Genomic DNA, 19,754 nt, shown 5'->3' on the forward strand with positions numbered 1-19,754 from the left:
CCTTTTTTCTTTGCTAAGAAAACAAACAGTACCAGTTTAAATACACTGACTGACTGCGTTAACCAGTCAATCTCTGAATGTAAAACTTTGACTGGAAAAGCAACCCAGAGGCTCCAACGGCAGCCTACACTCAGATTTTTTTCTTAACTAAACCCACCCCATGTCAAAGATATCAAGGATTTGGCGCTGCCTTATGTTTGGCTAACTTTCAGAAGTGTTGGGGCGGGTGCATTAAACATGTGAATATTAATGTCAGCACTTTCAGGAAGGCAGAACAGCTCCTGTGAGAGAGAAATAAGTGGCAGTCTCTGCGTGTTCCAGTAGTAAGTAAAGTGTATCTGCTCTTTCACTTCACAATAACAGAAAGTTCTCAAAGGAGTAAGAAGACAGAAACCCACTTAACTCTGACGGTTCAGCAAAACTACTCTCTCTCATCAGACATGCTTCCTGAGATTAGGAAATCCCTACTTTCCACTCCGCAGGAAAGCAAACAGCAGACAAATACAAACATCTCAGTAACACAAGTTTTTATTTGAGAATAGGTTACACAAGCTTTTATTATTTTTATTTTTTTTACATGATGCAGCTTTGACCGAGCAAATAGATTCGAGTTTCATTCAGCACAAGACTTTAGAATGCAACTGTCATGGATAGCTGTGCCAAAGTACATCTGCAACTTGAGAAAGTCTCTTAAAATGCAATTATCCACAAATTCTACATAGATGATGAATTTGTGGGGGCAAAAAAATTAAAACTGAACTATGATTACTGAATCTTTTTGACTACTTTTTCAGCTAGCTCCAACAGCAGAGGGTATCTGAGTGTCCTCTTCCTCCAAGACTCTGGGATTCCCCGGAGGCCGGTCTGAAAGCACATCGAGATGACAGCTGAAAGTATCAAGCAAGCACAAAGCTCTCTGAATATCTGAGCTCACTGTGAAACTCATCAAAGGAGCTCCAGGAGTGCACAGAACAACATGCCAAAAAAGGATGGATTTTCACGTCTCTTGCAGAGTAGATACATTTGGACTGGATTGTGCTTGATGGCAATAAACAAGAAGAATATTTTCTCCCATTAGTGCTGTATACCTCACATCTGTACTGGAAGCTTGTGGTTATTCTGACGCTGGTGATATCCCACCTACAGCTGTGCAAATATTGGTATTGGTGCAATGTCGTCTGGCTGACGAGCTCGCAGTTGAATGTCTTCTCATTCTGGTGGTGTCACAGCTGTATGAGGTGCCGTTAATGTCTTTTCCCGATTCTGACTTTGCTGATTTTGTTTGTACAAAAGTAGCAACAGTATCCACTTACTCCATGTTGCCTTATCTTTTCAATGAGCAATATGTAAAAAGTGTCAGTGTTGAATGTAAACACATTTTTTCTAGTCATACACTAATTTGGATAAGTGACTCATGGCTCTTTTTATGTGTCCAACAATCATGTTCCTACAGTACCTGTGCCCCAAAACAGGCTCCAATGAAGGAGGCTCGACTGGCGGTGCATCCCCCGCAGCGCATGGTGTCTCTGACTGCTTCATCCAGCTGGTTGAGTGTCAGCACTCCATGAAGCGCTCCCTGGAACGCACCGGGCAAAGCTGGAAACAAATTCAGTATGAATGGCACATGGTTGTAATATCCACGTTACTGGGCTCTTTAATGTTTTTACTCTTATTTATGACACCACACTATGCTGTAATTCAGTTCAAATTAATTTCATTTATAGTGCCAATTCCCATCAGCCAGTCAACACAAGATGCTTTATATTGTAAAGTAAAGACAATATAACAATGCAATATTAGATAGAACCCCACTGGACGACACCCTGTGCGCAAGGACTTGGCGACAGTGGGAAGGAAAAACTATGTTTTAACAGGATGAAACCTCTGGTAGAACCAGAAGGGAGGGGCAACCAACCGGTTAAAAGTGAGGGAAAAGAGAAGAGAGCAGAGAGAGAGACAGGACAAAAGGCACATTATGGAAGAAAGAGACAGAGTTTGATAATAGTTAAGTACAACAGTGGTATAAAAGCACACAGGAAGTGAAGAAGAAAAGCTCGTGCATCGTGGGAAGCCTCCAGCAGCGTAACTAAGGGAGGGTTTAACTGTAAAAGCTCTATCACAAAAGTAGAGACAGAGTTTGTTTCCTGACTCTAAACTGGGAGCTGGTTCCAAAGAGAAAGGCTCTGAAAGCTGAAGGTTCTCCCTCCCAGTCTACTTTTAAATACCCTAGGAACCACAAGTTAGCCTGCAGTCTGAGAGTGAAGTGCCCTGTTAGCATATTAAGATACTATGAGGTCTTTAACGGCTTTACAGTATACTTAAAATGTACATTATATTAATGGTGTGAACTGGCAAGCAGAACTTTCCACGTGTACATTAAGTATCTGAACCCTTTTAGCCCTGTAAAACCTGAGACACTCAACTCAGCGGGAACGGGAGAATGAAAAGCCAGGAGGAGGGAGGCCATTAGTCAGGAGATCAAAGACTGGAGCGCTACACTGACAGGAAGGGTCCTGCTGCTGCCTGCTAGCTTACCTCATGTGTTTGTGAACACGGCAGGTATGAGCTGTTGGGATGTCTTGGTGAGGTTGTCCTTCACCTGGCTGATATGAGCTTGAGTGGAGAAACGGGAACAGAGATGAGATTTATTGTTTTGTTTGTTATTGTTTTTCTTGTAACAAATTACTTTTGATTGTGAAATACAAACTGACAATTTTAAATGTAACCGTGTCCTGGTATGCAATATCTTCAGGTCTTAAAGGAAAAGTTGCTTTCTGTCGCCATGCTTATTTAAAGGACATAATGGAGAAGTAATGCAAAGAGAACCACCAATATGCAGCTTTTTTGTAACAAAACCCACGATAGTGCCTCACATGGACTGTATATACGGGTATGCAATGTACAGGCTTCAGTCAGCTGTGACCTTGGATTTGTTCATGGCTACAAATCACACCACATAACAGCGTGCTGCCTCCTTCCTGACCATGTCTATACTGTCCTACCAAATCATATCTATAAAAGATAAATGCAGCTTATGTCAAGATAGTGGTGGATTGTGACTAATGCTACAATTAATCACTGCACTTCAGTGCAAACTCAAGGTTAGATTTACTGCAGCTTTATCACTCTTTTCATGCCATTTCTGCCCAGTGCAAGCTGGATATCTCCTAATGCGGTGATTATGAATGTTTGTGATAAACTGAATCATTTGGTGCTTTTTCATGGGTTTGGAAACTTAAGTTAAACAAAATATTTCATAACCCTCTTGGATTAACTGCAAAATGTGATGAATGCAATTATTGTAAAGTATGATTAAAGTGAGGCATAAGCACTTTTGCTATAGTAAAGGATTTAAAGAGAGTCCATCCTGTGTGTTAATATTAGTAGTTAAGACAGATGCACCAGTTAGCATAAACTAACAGATGCACCAGTAAGCTTAAGCTAACTGGTGCATCTGTAAGCTTAAGCTAACTGGTGCATCTGGACAAAGAGCTTAATATCTTTATCCTTTTTCTAGCTTCTGAGTGAAAGCCAGTTTGACATTTTGTGATTTTTTTATGAGTAAATATGCTACTACCTTTTCATTTTATTGTGAAACGTTAACTGTCAAATAGAAAAAGTGATGCCACTCAAACATTTGTTGATTGAATCTAAAGCTATGAAGCTAGAAACTGCTAACCTTGCTTTAACATAAAGGCTTAAAGGGAAACTTTAGACAGTATCAAAGATGGACTTAGCTTTCTAGTCAGAAAAATGAAGCCAATGCATTCTATGTAAAGGCCACCAGATGGCGATATGCTTTGGTGGCAAAAAAGTCCTATAGAAATCTATGGGAAAACTGATTTCTGTCTCGCTCTCTGTGAACACTTTTCGGATGATTTCCTTGGCTCAGTCACCTCAGTTTGAGCAATGCTGAGTAAAAATTGAACAAATCTAAGTTATACTTTGTTTTGAAATATGGTATGAAACTACACACTAGTTGGCTAAGAATTTAGTCATTAGCCAATGTTTACAGTCAAAATTTATAGTCAGATCCTTCTCTCACTGTTACATTCATTTTTTTCCCTTTTGTGCAGCAAAGATGAAACACTTATCTCGAGGCTTCAAAACAGGACTTGGAAACTAATGGCTGATTTTGCTTTAGCTCTTTTATCCTCTGTCCAAGGGTTAAAAACATCGGCTAATCAGCAGCTCTATATAACAAACAACTAATGCGCTATAGTGCATTAGTTGTTTGTTTAAACTGCTCACTCTTGGGCTATTTATAGGATTTAGTGAGAGTTGAGTTAGCCATTTCCCTCATATGCCAAACCAAAGTAGGCTAATCAAACTTTGGTTCTAGCTTTATATTTATATCCATCTGTTTTCACGGCTGCTTCTCCTGTTCAAGAGTAAACTGCAGCCTATCACAGCTGTCACTGGGGAAGAGCCTATCACATGGTTAACAAGGACAGTCATTCAGAGCTAAGGCCATTTAGACTCACGAGTCAACCAGAAACACTCATACAGGTACTGGGAGAACATGCTAAAATCCACCCAGAACGTTCTTGTTTTTTTTTTTATAGTGATCCATCTATTTAAGAGTAGCATCAATCTTCTCCTGTATTCTTCTTGCATTATTCCTTTAAATTCCATATTGAATGAGTCTTTAAACCCTTACCAATGACAGCCTTGTCCAGCTCTTGAGGATTCTGTCTATCGGGGTCATTCAGCTGAGCCAGAACTGCATCCAGAGCGTTGGGATCTGGACCATTCACAATGAAATGCTCCAAAAACCTAATGTTGCACAAACAAAGTCAGACAGATGGATAGAGGCTTGCAATTCCCTAGCCTGCCATAACGTGTCCACTTACCTCGCTGCAGCCAGTGTGACAGCCACACACATGTCATTATTCTGGGTCACGCGAATGGTTTTTTCCACTTTCTCCAGCATCTCAGGTCGCCCGGCGTACATAGCCACCACTGGAGCGATTTTAGTGACACCGTCTATCTGACAGTCCACGTCACAGCCTCAAAGACGAAACACATGAAGATTACAACCTTGGCAAATCAAGGCATGGAAAAGTCTTTGCGCAGTTGTGATATTTACCAGTTTCTTCTTTGCCAGCATCGACATTTCTGATGAAAGCCTTCAGGCTCGCATTCCTCCATGGGCCATCGATGGGGAGAATTGCTTTAGGACCTATCAAATGCAACAAACAGCTGTTTATGAGGGAGGGAAGAATTGGTAGATATACAGCAGGAAGAAGAGGAAAAGAAACATTCCCTTGGATGTCCTGATGGAGCTGTTTAAGTTTCTGCAGGTGGAGCTCTGTTCTCTGTTCAGTCATGATGGCTATCGCTGCCCATGATGACACAGCTCCTCTTATACTATTCCAAGAAGACATAAAACCATCTGCAGTTCATTGTACCCAAAGTGCCCCGTGGTGCTATGGCAATTTACTGCACAACAATATTTATACGACACCCTGACAGCAGAAAAAACAGCCAATATTCAAAGTGCTGGACAAAAAACCAACTAAAGAAAAAAAAAAAGGAAGTCTGACTGTGGAACATTTTCATGGAAAGGGAATGCCCCCATCAGCAGGATGAAAAACAGCACGCACAGAGTTATCATGCAGAAACACAGGCTCTCACAAAGTTAATCACCACCTGTTAAGCTGGTGATTAACTCGTGGAAATTGCAAAATTGATAGATGGCAGCCACACAAGCACAGTACCTCCTTTCTTTCTGTATGGATCATTCAGGGGCAGATCGTAGACCGTTCCTGGTCCAAAGAACTCATGAAAGCGCTTGGTCAAGTCTTCCACATTAACGCCTGTCGAAACATGGCAACACTCTGCGTCAGTGCAAGTATTTCTCACAGGCTTCACGTTAAAAGGTCATGGTTTAACAATGTTATAATCTAATAATATAAATGTTGGGTAACACTTTATAACACAGCTGACGACTGAGGGCACAATTCCCCAATAATTAAATGGAATTTAAATGTATTTGCAATTATATTACCTATGAATACTTAAAGGTAGGCACACTAGACCAAAGTATAATATAATAGTATGTAAGTCATTTTAAGTAATGTTTAAGTAGTAGTACATGACTTTTGGGTTTTTACAAGAAAGGGGGCAGAAATATATTATTTAAGTAATCTTAAATGCTGCATAATTTCCTCGTAATTTTGCAGAAAAACAATATTTCTCCATATGACATCATAAGTATGCTAAATTTTCGTATTATGGTTTACCTCGTCTAAATTGCAGGTGTTTTACAGGAAAGGAGACTTTCAAGTTATGCAGAACTTAAAATTACCCATACACTATATAAAATTATTTATGATCACTTAAAAGTATTTGCACACTACCTAAATTTATTTACAGTAAAAACGTGATTTGTTACCATCTTACTCTAAATTCTAAATTAAACACGCTGGCAGGTGTATGACACACAGTTGCCGCCTGAGTGACTTTCACTACCTCCACACTGACTCAGTGACTCCAGCAGGACGTATGTCTGGTCTCCATAGCAGGTCTGCTCGCCCGTCGTCCTGCGGTAGAACGGATTCGCTGACTGAGGCCGAAACTCTGGACAGGGCTCCAGATCACGGAGCACTTCTTTCAGTTTGTCCAGGTCGTAGATCCAGTGCATGGGCTGGGCTGTATGTGTGTGGAACATTCAATAATGGATATATTATTTCCCAGAGTTATTGGAAATACAGACATCCTAATGCATTACAATAACAAGCATGTGTTAACAATGGCAAACGGCAGTATGTGGTGTTTGGTTGCTATGCCGAAACTCTGGTTCCATAACACCATGGGTGAAGATGACATCCAGGCACCACCCCTGTGCTTTATCAGTCAATACAGATGTTGCTTAATTGTACTGATATGAAATGTCATAACACCAAACAAGGGAGAAAATGTGACGTATAAAGGCTTCTCAGTTTTACTCTAAGAAATAAACATGAATTCAACATGAACCCTGTGAAAGCATCAGGCCTATGAATTATTAGGATACGGGAACTAAAAGAGAAAGATTTGCAATATGTAAAACTCTGTTGCTAATTAACTCACTCCCGGTATCTGCACTCGGTTTATCTTACCTGCTGCATCTGCCACTGCTGCCCCGATAATGGCCCCAATGGCTCTGTCTGCAACACTCGAGGACATCTGCTTTCATTACAGCCAAACACCAGTATAAACAGGAAATGCTGCATTCTTATATAAAATTGGTATTCTTATGATAATAAAGCATAAGCCATAAAAAGCGACTCTTGTCTGAAATGTCTGTAATTTTCATTAAAGAAACAGGAATGTTTCTCCGTGACGTTGGAAATGCTTTTATGTTGCCAGCAACTAAAATGCTTTGACATGTTTAGTTCTAATACACTGCTTTCAGTGGTTAATGCTGCATATAGAAAATCCAGATGCACAAGTAGATCTTTTATAATGGGATCAAACTTGCCTTCATGGTTACATACCACTTATTTTGACAAGAAAAAGACGTTACCATGTAAACTTACACAACACAGCATTGACTATATGTGATTATGTAACGTCTGGTGAAACGATTAGAGGTATTCATGTCTATTCCAGACTTTATATCTATAGGGAGAGCATGCATTTACTGTATATGGTGCATCATAAAGTATAACTTCTGTTAATAACAAGAAAATGTTTTATTGGTTCCTACCTTACGTCCAGTCTTCTCCCTTTGCCATACCGCTTTAAGTGGTCTTGTGTCACTGACAGTTTAGGATAAGGGGAGGGCAATGATAAGCACACGGCAGCTCAAGAAAAATGGAGGCCAACTGGACGTCGAAATGCAAAGAAAAGTATAAACGGAATACACGGGGAGGCTGATGATAATGTCATCAGTTCTAATGACATTATCAAATGAGATGAGAGTCTAAGATAGCCATTTAATAAGATTGCTGTAAAACATCCAGTCATTATAGACAGACAGACTGATTTCTCACAGAACCACACAAATGTCGGGTTTATGGTAGACCTCATGGTACATATAGTGAGAATCACTAAACTACAAATATCTCCAGCAAGCCATCCAGTTACTTCACACAATTAAAAACTAGACAACCTTGAATAATTTGGGTTCATCTCATCAGTCCATGCATATCATGGTCATTTTGTATTTAAGGAGAAGTGAGAGTACACTTTCAGAGGAAGGAAACACACATTTCACATTGTGCCATTCTGCAGACCTAACACTGGGGGTCACACCCTTCATCGTCTCAGTCTGGCTATTTTATCAAAAAGAGTTTCCTCATTTGACCGCATGTGCTTAAACTCAAAACTGTTTGAATAACCTCTTTTTTTTCTTTTTGGTTAACTTGCACTTAATAAACTCTATTCCAATACCGCCTGGCAAATTACTCCCTGCAGAAAATAGCCCTCATAGACTCTCTTTGTCACTTTGATTTGGTATGCTCTTTTTCTATGTATCTTCCACTCCATTGCCTCCATTCTGACACTTTCCCAGCTGATCCTCTCCGCTGCACTGCTGCAGTAAAGCCTGGCCGGTCTCCATTTATCCCAGGCCTCTCATGGGTATCCCAGGGCATTGATTTCTCTTCTGGCCTCCTAAAACAGCAAAATAGAGTGCTAAGGGTAAGGTCAGACAATCAATACCAGTTACAGTTGCTACCGTTGTTACGGTCGCCTTCAGTGTTACCTCTGGGTTATACAACCGCAATTCCAAAAGAGCTGGGACGCTGTGTAAAATGTAATCGCAATAGAATACAGAAACCATATGAAATGTCTCAGAGAACTTGGGATGGGGCCATGTTTACCACTGTGTAGCGTCCCCTCTTCTTTTTAAAAGCAGTCCATGAGCATCTGGGAAGTGAGGAGACCAGCTGCTGGATATTTTGGATATTAATGTTCTTGTTCTTGTTGCTCCGTAGTCCTGGGTCTTCTTTGTTATAGTTTTTCATTTCATGATGTGCCAGATGTTTTTAGTTGGTGAAAGCTCCGGACTGCAGACAGGCCAGTTCAGCACCGGGACTCTTCCACTACAAAGGTTTTCAATTCAACTCAGTTTTATTTATATATATTATATATCATCAAATGTTTTCATGAAATTGTGAAATATGTCATTTTCACCATTACAGCACAACATCTATGTAATATTGGGAGCTTATAAGATTTGGAAATCATTGAATTCTGTTTTGAATGTACCTTTTACACAGTGAATGAAATGATGAATTGCATATAGTAAAACATTCATAAAGATAAGAGCCTTCAAACAAGGGCGGTTTAATGAACACATACAGCCCGTTTGAATTCATGTAAATATATTGAGCCACAGGTACGGCTAATAGATCAATCTTCAGAAGGCAAATGGAGAGCATTCGCTTTCTCTGTCAGGGAGCTAGCACACCTTTCACAGAGGGGATGCAAGAGCTGCACATAACAGATCACATGCTGTCACTAGATCAAGTGACACAGTGAGAGGGCTGAAGCGCCATAATTTACAGGCGGACAAGATGGTATTGATAGAGTGTGAACAACGCTGCAACGCCCGCATGCTCGGGGGACTGCTAAAGCTTGGGTGCTCTGATCATCTGGCAAGACAGTGGGGAGTGGAGGAGATGCCACTCAGTTAGCAGATGTCAATATTAGCTAAGTGTCAATGTGTAAGGGGTGTGAATGCTGACAGCACGGAGTAACACATACAGGATGGCTAAAACAGGAGTAGTTCATTTAGGACTCTGTGTTCGTTTTGGGTCTCTTTTTTGTGTCAGAAAGTAGCATAAGACTGAATACAAATGTACCTCAGGCACCACTTCAAGTTAAACAGGTACAGGTGGTTAATGTGGTGACAGGGCCACTTTCATATCCACAGGTCAAAAGGAGAAATATTATGTAAACCATGCTGTGTGAAACATTAGATTCGTGTATGAGAGTTCGTGACTGAATACGGTCACGTGAAAAAGAAAGTTTTTACAGCATTCTGTGCAGTCCTGTAAAAAACTACCAGTACCTTTAGCCTCAATAACTGGTTTCTGTTGGACTTTATCAGTCTGTTGTGTCAGTGTGGCCCAATCTTCTTTTTAACGGTGCTTCAGGTCTTTGAGGTTTGTAGGAATTCATTCATGCACAGCTCACCTAAGGTCCTGCTACAGTCGGATTGAAGTCTGGACATTGACAGGACCATTGCAACTTCCTGATTCTTTTCTTGTTCTAGCTTTGATGCTGCACTTCAGATCTTTGTCCTGTTGGATGACCCAATTTCAATATAACCAATATAAACATATTTTTTCTTGTCATTTTTCTCTGGTTGACTGCATCTAAATAGCTGTATTACTTTAAATTATATAAGGGTCTTTGATAGTTTTACAGCAGTAAGTTAATCCAAATCATCATGGTTATTAGTAGAAAAAGCACAGCTAGTAAAACATTTTAAACACCCAATGAAGCAGGAGGAAAAACCAAGTTGATCTCTGGTGAAGAGGAGTCTTCTTATGATATCCTTTTTGTTCCTGAGATATATTCAGCTCAGTCTTTTATCTTCTTTTTCTGCCATATTTTTGGTTTAGCTTCTCCTCAGTAGCTCAGTGAACCTTACAGCCCATCGACTTGATTGTTGACTTTAATTATGTGCTGTGACAAGACAAAAAAATTAAAAAAAATTCCTGGCACTGACATCACATCTGCCATATGTGCCCAGACATTATCATGCTGTTTCTTGGACGCTCAAATGGTTAGTCATTACCTTTCAGTTCAAAGCAGCAAAATAAGCCAGAAACACTCAGATCAGTTGTTTGTTCATTAAGGGAAAATCCAAGGCAGTAGGTTTGGTGCATTTACTTCAGTCACTGGGTTTTTGCATCTCTGTGTAGCTGCGATTTGAGCTGAATATACACATTTTTATGAAAAAGGCTGAAAATGCATGGCAAAAAATCCTCCATTACACTTTAAACTCTTGTGTGTTTACCCACAGTCCCCATGGACACTAATCAGAGGTATGCTGATAATTGTCATGGCTGTTCACTCTGGGAGAGGAAGCTGAAACAGGAGAAGGGTGCAGAGAGGTCCGCCAGCATCCGGCTGCTAGCCATCTCTCCGGTCATCTGTGCTATGCCAGCCATGGCATCCAGAGTGAAGCCTGCGGAAGACAAAGCTGGATGCTTACAACCAAACCGCACAACCTCCCTCCATATTTAATCACACTAAATCTAAATGCAATGTGGATAAACAAACGAGCAGGCATTCCTGTTCCAACCCTGACATTCATCCAAGTCCAAATCTGCACAAATAAGAGGAGAAGAAGTGGAGATGAGGAGCTGAGCTGCAGGGTGGGGATCACAGAAGTGTTTACAACCGCAAAATGCTGGAGACTAATCTTCACGGCATTGTTTGCACGGACCCCATGTGTTCAGTCATTTCATGAAAATAGACTCGGCAGTATTCATCTGCACGCATTCTTTGCATTGCATTTATATATATACATATATATTTATGAGTGGTTATCTGTAATGAGAATCTTACTGAAAATGAAATTAAACTGGAAGATGTGCGTCTCATCTCTTCTCAACTTCTCTAATTTCTGGGCCCACTCTGAGAGCAGCCTCATGTAGCCCTGTTAATGAGATTACCAGCACTTTCTTCTTAGGGGATTGTATTAGCTTTCACATGCTGGACTCTCACATTCCAGTCGCAGTTATGTAATTCATACAGTTTTTGCAACGGGCAGGTAGATTGCTCCGCTTTTTAAATCTTTCTGTAGCAGTATATAGTTCTGCTATTAACTTTTCAGGCTTTTTTTGTCTCCGCTGCAGACTTTCTGTCGTGTATTGCTTTTTATTGTGCTAGCACACCAACAGGAATCAATAAAAGTAGTCTAATTTCTCTCACAGGTGCACTCTCCTGCTCCACATTCATGCCTGGAGCTTAATTGCATTGCTCAACAACATCATGCCAGCCACATGGGATGGAGTCTAGGTGTGTGTTGGGCCAAACAACTGTGTAAGGCTACCCAATAATCTCACACGTGGTAAAAGATGAAAAGGCAGCTCGCACGTGCTGTACTACCCCACATCCTTTCCATTTCCATTACCAAGCAGTTCAGTACACTTGATCTGATGCATGTAAGTCTGAAGAGTCAGCTTAGCATACTCTGACTAGCGTTCTAGTCTAAATCTAGTCAATTTTTCTTTCTTTCCCCACACAGAACCAATAAAAGATGAATCCATCTTCAGATAGACTATGTGTTGGCTCAGTCATGCCACTCTTTTGGAAGAAATAGCAGACTGTAGCATACATTCGCCTTTTCCACTATTGTATCAAAATGATCATTAAACATGAACTCTAAAAGCAAGCCAATCTGTACTGTTTTATGGTAAAGATCACTGGGTTGTCCAGTTGTTTATAGTGTTTATTTAGTGACTATTTGAAGCTTTATTAGGATGGAAGTAGATGCAAAAACAGAAGTATTTGTTCCATAATCAGGTAATGCAGGTTCCATAATAATTCATGTTCCTGGAATGGTTTTATCTGATAAGGAATAAATAACAAAGAAATAAGAAAATACTTTCCAGGATGACAAAGTCGGACAAAAAGCGTGAGTTCTCCTTTCCTACATCTGACAAATCAGCGGCAGCGCTGTTGAAGTCTTCCTGGTTAAAAGTTGAGTGCGCAGCGTGTCTCCAGCATATTGAACATCAGCAAATAAGGCACATCTGCCTTCTTGTGCATTCACTCATGCAGGATTTCTTCTTCAAACGCCCTCGATGCATCACTGAACAGGAGCGTGTGGCCACCCTTGACTGCAGAAAATACAAAGCAGACACATGCAGACAAAATGCTTCAGTTCAATACTGTCCTGACGTGGAAGGTGATGGGAAAGGATCAGGAGGGGCGCACCACATAGTAGTACACCACATACTTAATGCAACAGATATAACTGCTGTAAAACACTTCATTGTGGCTTATCTTAAAAGAGGGTACAAAGAGATATTAAACAAAAAAAGTATTTAAATAATATCACATTTTATGGGAAGTAAAAATGCATGTGTGCTAAGTGGAATGAAAGTGGGTTCCGTATCTCACGCAGATATTCATTTAGTGTGTGTAATCATTAAAGCATTTAAGCAGCACCTCCCATTACTCTGTCTGTGCAGCTGGGATATTTGCAGACCTTGGACTTGATGTAGTTCTGATACTTGACGGTGAACAGGAGTTTAAAATGCTTTAGCGCCTGTGTGTATTTAGTGTAAGTGTGACTGTATGCTTTATGTGGTTATGTCTTGCATTGCAATAGACGCATCTCCACGAGCCTATGGGTGGCAAGCGGAAGAGGTGAAGAGCTGGGTGAGGGGGAGGGAAGAGAGTCATAGAGAGATGGAGAGAGAGAGAGAGCGTGAGTGAGTGAGAGAGGGAGCGAGGGAGGGAGAGAGAGAGAGATAGGAAGGGTGCAGGGTGCGCTCCATCCACAGCCTCTCTCACTGTGTCGGACTGTCATCCCTGGAGCAGTCGCCTGAATCTCCGCCACCCTGTGCAGCGGTCCTCCTCAGCTTTCATCGGTTTTTTAGAGTTGTAGCATGTAGCATGGATACGATTTAGGCTAACGCGTAAGACACCACCCAACAGTCATTAGTTTCATTTAAAGAAACCTCCTGAAGCTCTCCCGGCCGAAGTCACCATAATGATGGAGTACTGGAGGCAATGCGCGCTGTGGCTGATAAACTGCAAGGTGCTCCCAGCTAACCACCGGGTTACGTGGGACTCTGCTCAGGTATTTGACTTGGCTCAAACCCTCCGGGATGGAGTCCTCCTGTGCCATCTGCTCAACAACCTCAGACCCCAGACCATCAACCTGAAGGAGATCAACCTCCGGCCGCAAATGTCACAGGTAAGAAGCGGACTGCAGACACCCCCTATTGTGCGTTCCTCCCTTTCGTCGCCGAAACTTGGCCCCGGTAGAGAGAGCCAGACTCCGTTAGAACTGAGCGTCTTTAAAGTTTCACTGCTTTTCGGTAAAAATTGGTCTCCTGCTACAACACCACCAAATCTTAACTCGACTGCAGAGCCTTCATGTGTAATTCGGCACAACGTGGTTCACAAATAAAGGCACGGTTTCAACAAATGTCGAACTTTTCCAAAGATCTTGGTTGCCGCCGATCCCCAAACTGTGAGGTTCGGCGGCGGAAAGCGGCACAAAAGCGACGGTGTCAGCTCACGTTTGTTGCCGTGTCGTCAACTTGAGGGCCTTGTCCGTGTGCGAAACGTATGCCGAAGAAAAAAACGTGCTTCTTTCCATTTCAGAGAGCTCATATTCGCTGTTTTACGGAGTGAACAGGTTTGACAGACGGAGGGGAAATCGCTAAAATATAGGAAAAAATGGACGGACTTTGGTAGCCAACTTTGCGCTGCATGAAAGTTGTAGCGTGAGCGAAAACGACCACAAGCTGACTTTCTCAAATTCTGTCACTTCACTTAGTAGCTGGTGGTTGGTGGTTGCTGTACACGAGACAGGGCAAAAAATAAACATGGGCTCTTCAGCAGGCCCTTTGTACATGATGTTTGTACACAGGGCATAAGATTAAGCCGTTAAGTTTTCTTGTAAACGATGCTAATTGGAGATTTTTTTTTTGTTTTAAAGAAAAGATGATTCACGATGATAGATAGGAGTGCAGTGCTTTAAAAAAAGAAAAGAAAAGAGAAACCAAGCAAAAATGGCTTGTTTGGCTTGCCCAAGGAAGAGTAAGAGTTAACAAAGGCAACCATATAATCTCCTTTGTCTTTATTTTATGGGATAGATAGATAGACAGATAGATGTGGCCATGTGACTCTACTTTTATTTTGGTACCATCTGCTTCAATGACAGGACAGCTTGAACCAGGACCAGATTAATATTCACCTTCATAACAGTGAATCTGGGCGTCTGGCGTGGTGACAGCACACACAGCGACATAGCCACTCACCTACTGAGTCTGCAGGCCTGTTGTAGGAGTATTAAACTGCCTGAATAACACACACAGCCGTGCACACATATTACCGTGTGTTACCTGTAATCGATGCTCTAATGCTCTCATCCACTCCAAACAGGTGATTAAGGTATGATATCTGTACCGTGATGTACTGCACGTCTGATGGAGAGGAGGGGATTAGGCTTGTTTCCTGGAAAAAAAGCACAGTCGATATGATATGCAGTTACCGCTCGTTCACAATTGAATTGGGAACCCGCTGTTTGAGCTCTGCGTCCGGGTCAAGTGGACGTTTTAAGAAAGCCTAGAAGATTTTAATGTTATCAGGGGCAGTGGAAATAATCCTTTTCAAGGATCTGCTTACACAGTCAGTTCAGTCAAAACCTGATCGGGGCTGTAAGAGAAGCCTATTAGTCCATTTACTGGCAGATGTTACGTTTGAATCAATGTCACTGCTCTAAGAGTTATCAATAGTTGAGTGTTGTCTGTCAGCCGTGACATAATGACATGCTGTGTGTGGAAAGGTTATGAACTGCATTTACGCTCAGTGCCCGGCCTGGCCCGGCCTAGACTAGGTTATTTATAGACAGACTGTGTTTTATGCACGGTTGGATGGCTTACACAAACCGAGTCAGTGATGAAGCCACACTCAAAGGCAAATTAGCATTAGTAGTAGGCTTGAGCACGATCCCATACGTTTACAAAGTCCATTTGGTGATGTTGCCACTGTGTTTTTGTATTTCCCAAATTCAAGTTAAACAGTGTGAAATAGCTTTCTCTGTTAAGTCTGAGGTTTCTAGGTGGGCGTTATTTTGTTGTAATTGCTAACGCAACACACATATTGTAGTTCACCTTTTGCTTTTTGCAGTATACACTAGGGTGTGAAGTGCATTACTTCCCATTGGCTGAACAGAATATCTACGAGATCATAGCAGCAGTTATACACCTTTATGACCTCTTTATAGGTTCAGGTACTCTAAGCTTTGGTTCTGCTTACAAAGTATTACTATGAGTAGCGAGTATTTGTTCTCAGGCTGGCATGTCAGTAAAACCATAACTCATAGCTTTTCCTTTCAAGCACATTCACACCACATGAGGCTGGATATAAACACCCCCAACTCCTCCTACATGCACATAATCGTAAAAAAAAAAAAAGGGTGACAGAAGCCCCCCTACAACTTTCCTCCCTCTGTCTCCTCTAAGTTAAATTTATGAAACTGAGGGTGGAGCTGCTTCCCTTTTTCACCCTGCATAATTCATGAGGACCGTGGCAGCTACTTTATCATTGGCCAATAATAACACATGGGACGCCACTGTGGCCTCACCCATGGGACCTACGAGAGGGAAAGACAAAGGCAGTGGTAGGACAGGGCTACAAAGGGCCTGTCTAGCCTCCACAGAGGCATCTCAGAGGACATAATGGGACCTGCAGGGCTAGCCTGCTGCGTTGAGGTTGGCTGCTTTAATTAATGTATGATGCTTCAGAATCTCTGGAGAGCTCATGTGCGTGATGTTGAAATCAGGAAGGGCTGCGTCTCTTTCTGCACCATTAATTGTGTTTAGGTTATTTGTAAGGTCTATATTGTGTTTCATTTCTGTTAGGAAATGAACCGTGTCAGGCCATCAAAGACCCAGTAGGTCACTCGGATGTTGGATGAAAAAGCTGTGAAATGATCAAATACAGTACCTGATGTCTGTATATTTTTTATTATATAGTGCCAAATAACAACAATAGTTGACCAAGATCTTACAATAATGCAGAGAAAACAGCAGCAATCAGACGACTATGATCAAGCATTTGGCAACAGTGGGAAGGAAAAACGTCCTTTTAATAGAAAGAAATTTCTGGCAGACTTAGGGAGGGACAACAATCTATTGGGGATTCTCAACTCATACTAATGAAATGAGTTGATGTGTAGTGTAGCTTTTTTTCTGGTGAAGGCTACTTTTATAAAACCTTGGGTTTAGCCTTTTTTCTGTTGCTCTTGGTTTTTGGAGCCTGAAGTGGCCATATTTGGCTAAGAAGTTGGAGGGCTAAGTTACGCTAATGCTTACTTGGTTAGCAAAGTGCATCCATCAGTTATAGGGAACACAGTCATATATGCATGTTATCAACCTCTTAGGTGGTCTATTGCTACCAACTGGACAGCAAAGAATATTTTTTTATCAGGTAATTGCGTAAAAATTCCAGAGACGGTGCCAACACCACAAACACGATTACGAGGTCTAGTTCACTGACTCCAGTTAGCTAAGGTGAAGCTTTGAAGACAACTGTTGTCTTAGCGGCTGATGTCTCATGTATTTAGGCTTCAATACAATGTAAATAAATGAGGTATGTAAAAATGCACCTCTGCTGCAGTTGTCATTAAAGGGAAGTTGTTCAAACAGAGAGTAAACATGCTTATTTCTTAAGTGACGTTGGGCAATGGAAGAGTCTGTGGGGGATGACTTGTTTTTAAGCCTTCTAGAAAACTGCAGTTTATGTTTTGGCACTGGTGTGTAGGCATCATTTTTCAAACTAAGAGGTTGCCCTTTGGTGAAAGGAAAAAAAAAGATGTCAGTACAATGAACAAAGATTGGTTAAGTAGACATTCGTCTGTTTATGTGTCTGGAATTGTGCAAACGGCACGGCATTTGCTTTTACCTAGCATCAGTATATCAGTATCAGGACCTAGTGTCAATATAAAGCAAGATTTTGACCCATTTTGATCAGAGCTTTTACATTGCAGGGACGACCATAATTGTAGTCTAGACACAGCTCAACCACAGCCAAAGCAGCATTCTGGTTTTCTACCCAACAAAGACCACATAATCAGTAGTTGTTTTTGACTCAGTGGAATTCAGGCTTTAGCTTTAAGAGGAACCGTGGATTGCTTGTCATGGTGCAACCAGCAAACCCTCCCTGTGTGAGCTGGTTGCATTTGTCTGAGTGTCTGTCACAGAATGTACTAAAAACACAATAGTGAAAGGATAGGGTAAAGGACAACCAGTGACTGGCTGTGAATTTGCAAAGAACGCCATGAAATTGTTGGGTTTAAAAGCATAGGTTTAAAAGCATGGGTTTAAAAGCATATAATTATATAATTTGATTGAAGTTGAAATCTGCCCTTGTGCCCCAAACTTGTCTAGCCTGCTGTTGCGTTCCATGACACAGGATTTTAAACTGCAGCTTCAGAGTGAGAACACTGCCGCAAAACCAACCAGCTGCTAAAAGTCTGTCAGTCAGACCGGCCGTGAGCCTCAACGTGCACAGGAAATCAGGAAATGGAATAGAGGAAGGAAGTGAAACTAAACATGCCCTCGATCAAGCTCAGACCAAAGAACGCAATTAAGAGAAAAGCCACTTCTCTCTACACAGTGCACGAAAGAAGAAGAAGAAAAAAAAGAATTGTTCTTTATAGAATTGTCTTCAAAGATGTCAAGGCCGAGTCTTCATATTTGGAAAGCGAAACTGAGAGAATGACGGCGTGTGAATGACAGTCTGGTCTAATTTTAACACACCTCAAACAGCAGAGAGGTTTTCAGAGAGCACTGAAGCTGATTAACTGTCAAAAAAAGCAACAGAGGATGCTTTCTTAATTTTTGCGCAGATACCAGTGAAGACCCGATTAACACATTTATGAATTCTATTAATGCGATGCAGACTAGTGTGATGTAATCTATCCATTATACTCTTTAAAACAACTAATAAACAGCAAATGTATTTATTTTTGATCATTTTCCATAATACATTTTGACAGGTGTGTGGTTTCACCTGACCTGGATATGACTCTTTAAAGGTCTTGTACACATGGTACGCTTAGAGAATGGTATTATACATTATACATGGCACATATGTATATTTTATTGGACTCAGACCAAAGTTCTGTGATGCAAAGCAAAGAAGCCACTTTCCCACAGTGAGCTCTGTGTACAGCAGGCTTCAAAGACTCAGAGGCTCGCACTTCAGTTGCAGAGACAAAAGTCAGATACAGAGATTTGAGTGGGAGAATGAGAAAGACAGAGAGAGGATGTCTTCATTTTCTTTTCAGTGCCTGTGCAATGAAGCAAGTCATATAAGCTGAGCAAAGGGGACCTGCATCTACACAACAGATTGCGATCCTGTTTAAAGACGTGTAAGAAGGTGCCTCAGATGTCAGCATCTAAATTTGCATTTGCACGACTGTTTCGAGTAGCAAAGTTGAGGGCTTGGTGTGAAGTATCAGAGTGCAATTACAATGTATTTATAGAGGAATAAAGCTTAGTGAATGGAATATCTAATGTAGTTTTTTATAAAAAGCAAGGGTATAGACAGGAATGATGGGGGGAAAATGGAGACAGCACAGTATAGTGATATTTCACATAGTGACCTTATATTGATACAGAGACACCAAATATTGATATTTTACTGTGAAAATACTATGAAGAAAAGGGCTAATCTTATGCACCGCAATCCTGAGATAATGCTAGCCAAGCAAACTTAAACCGTCTTAACCGAAAAACCAAGGCTGGACTGCTTACCTCGACAAAGCTTTGTCCTAATTCAGAGCAAGCTAATGGCTCAGTCACACGAGTAAAAATAGAACAAAAAAACTCACTGACAATAGTGTGACATCGGACTGATATCAGATCAACAGATTATTGATATCAGATCGATAGCAGACTAACTCTGCCTTATGACAACATTTATGGCAGGTTTTAGTGACAGTGTTGTGTATGTGTGCTTGACAATTTTATCTTTTTTGACACCAATATTGTACATCAGACAGATATTGACAAAACTGAACTCTGAGGACATAATTTCCAGTAAAGAAAAGGTTATAAATT

The 19,754-nt window shown here is 41.1% G+C and overlaps 2 protein-coding genes across 3 annotated transcripts in view; one reads left to right on the plus strand and one right to left on the minus strand.

The window, feature by feature from the left end:
• Positions 1-512: 512 nt before the first annotated feature.
• Positions 513-7,801, minus strand: LOC134634836 (crystallin J1C-like). The gene is made up of 10 exons (XM_063484251.1): positions 7,694-7,801; positions 7,104-7,170; positions 6,475-6,654; positions 5,721-5,819; positions 5,090-5,182; positions 4,854-5,010; positions 4,661-4,776; positions 2,536-2,613; positions 1,457-1,596; positions 513-864 (listed from the first exon to the last, which is right to left on the minus strand). Exons 2-10 carry the CDS (start codon positions 7,168-7,170, stop codon positions 766-768), a joined length of 1,029 nt encoding a protein of 342 aa, XP_063340321.1. The 5' UTR covers positions 7,694-7,801; the 3' UTR covers positions 513-765.
• Positions 7,802-13,433: 5,632 nt separating this feature from the next.
• LOC134634706 (guanine nucleotide exchange factor VAV3) overlaps positions 13,434-19,754 on the plus strand; it is a 93,997-nt gene continuing 87,676 nt past the window's right edge. For both annotated transcript variants that reach the window (XM_063484036.1, XM_063484038.1), the window contains exon 1: positions 13,434-13,873. In XM_063484036.1, coding sequence (XP_063340106.1) covers positions 13,667-13,873 — 207 coding nt within the window. In that variant the 5' untranslated portion in view covers positions 13,434-13,666. The remainder of the gene's footprint in view (positions 13,874-19,754) is intronic.

Source organism: Pelmatolapia mariae, linkage group LG9 (assembly GCF_036321145.2).
Source record: "Pelmatolapia mariae isolate MD_Pm_ZW linkage group LG9, Pm_UMD_F_2, whole genome shotgun sequence".
In the NCBI taxonomy this organism is placed as follows: domain Eukaryota; kingdom Metazoa; phylum Chordata; class Actinopteri; order Cichliformes; family Cichlidae; genus Pelmatolapia; species Pelmatolapia mariae.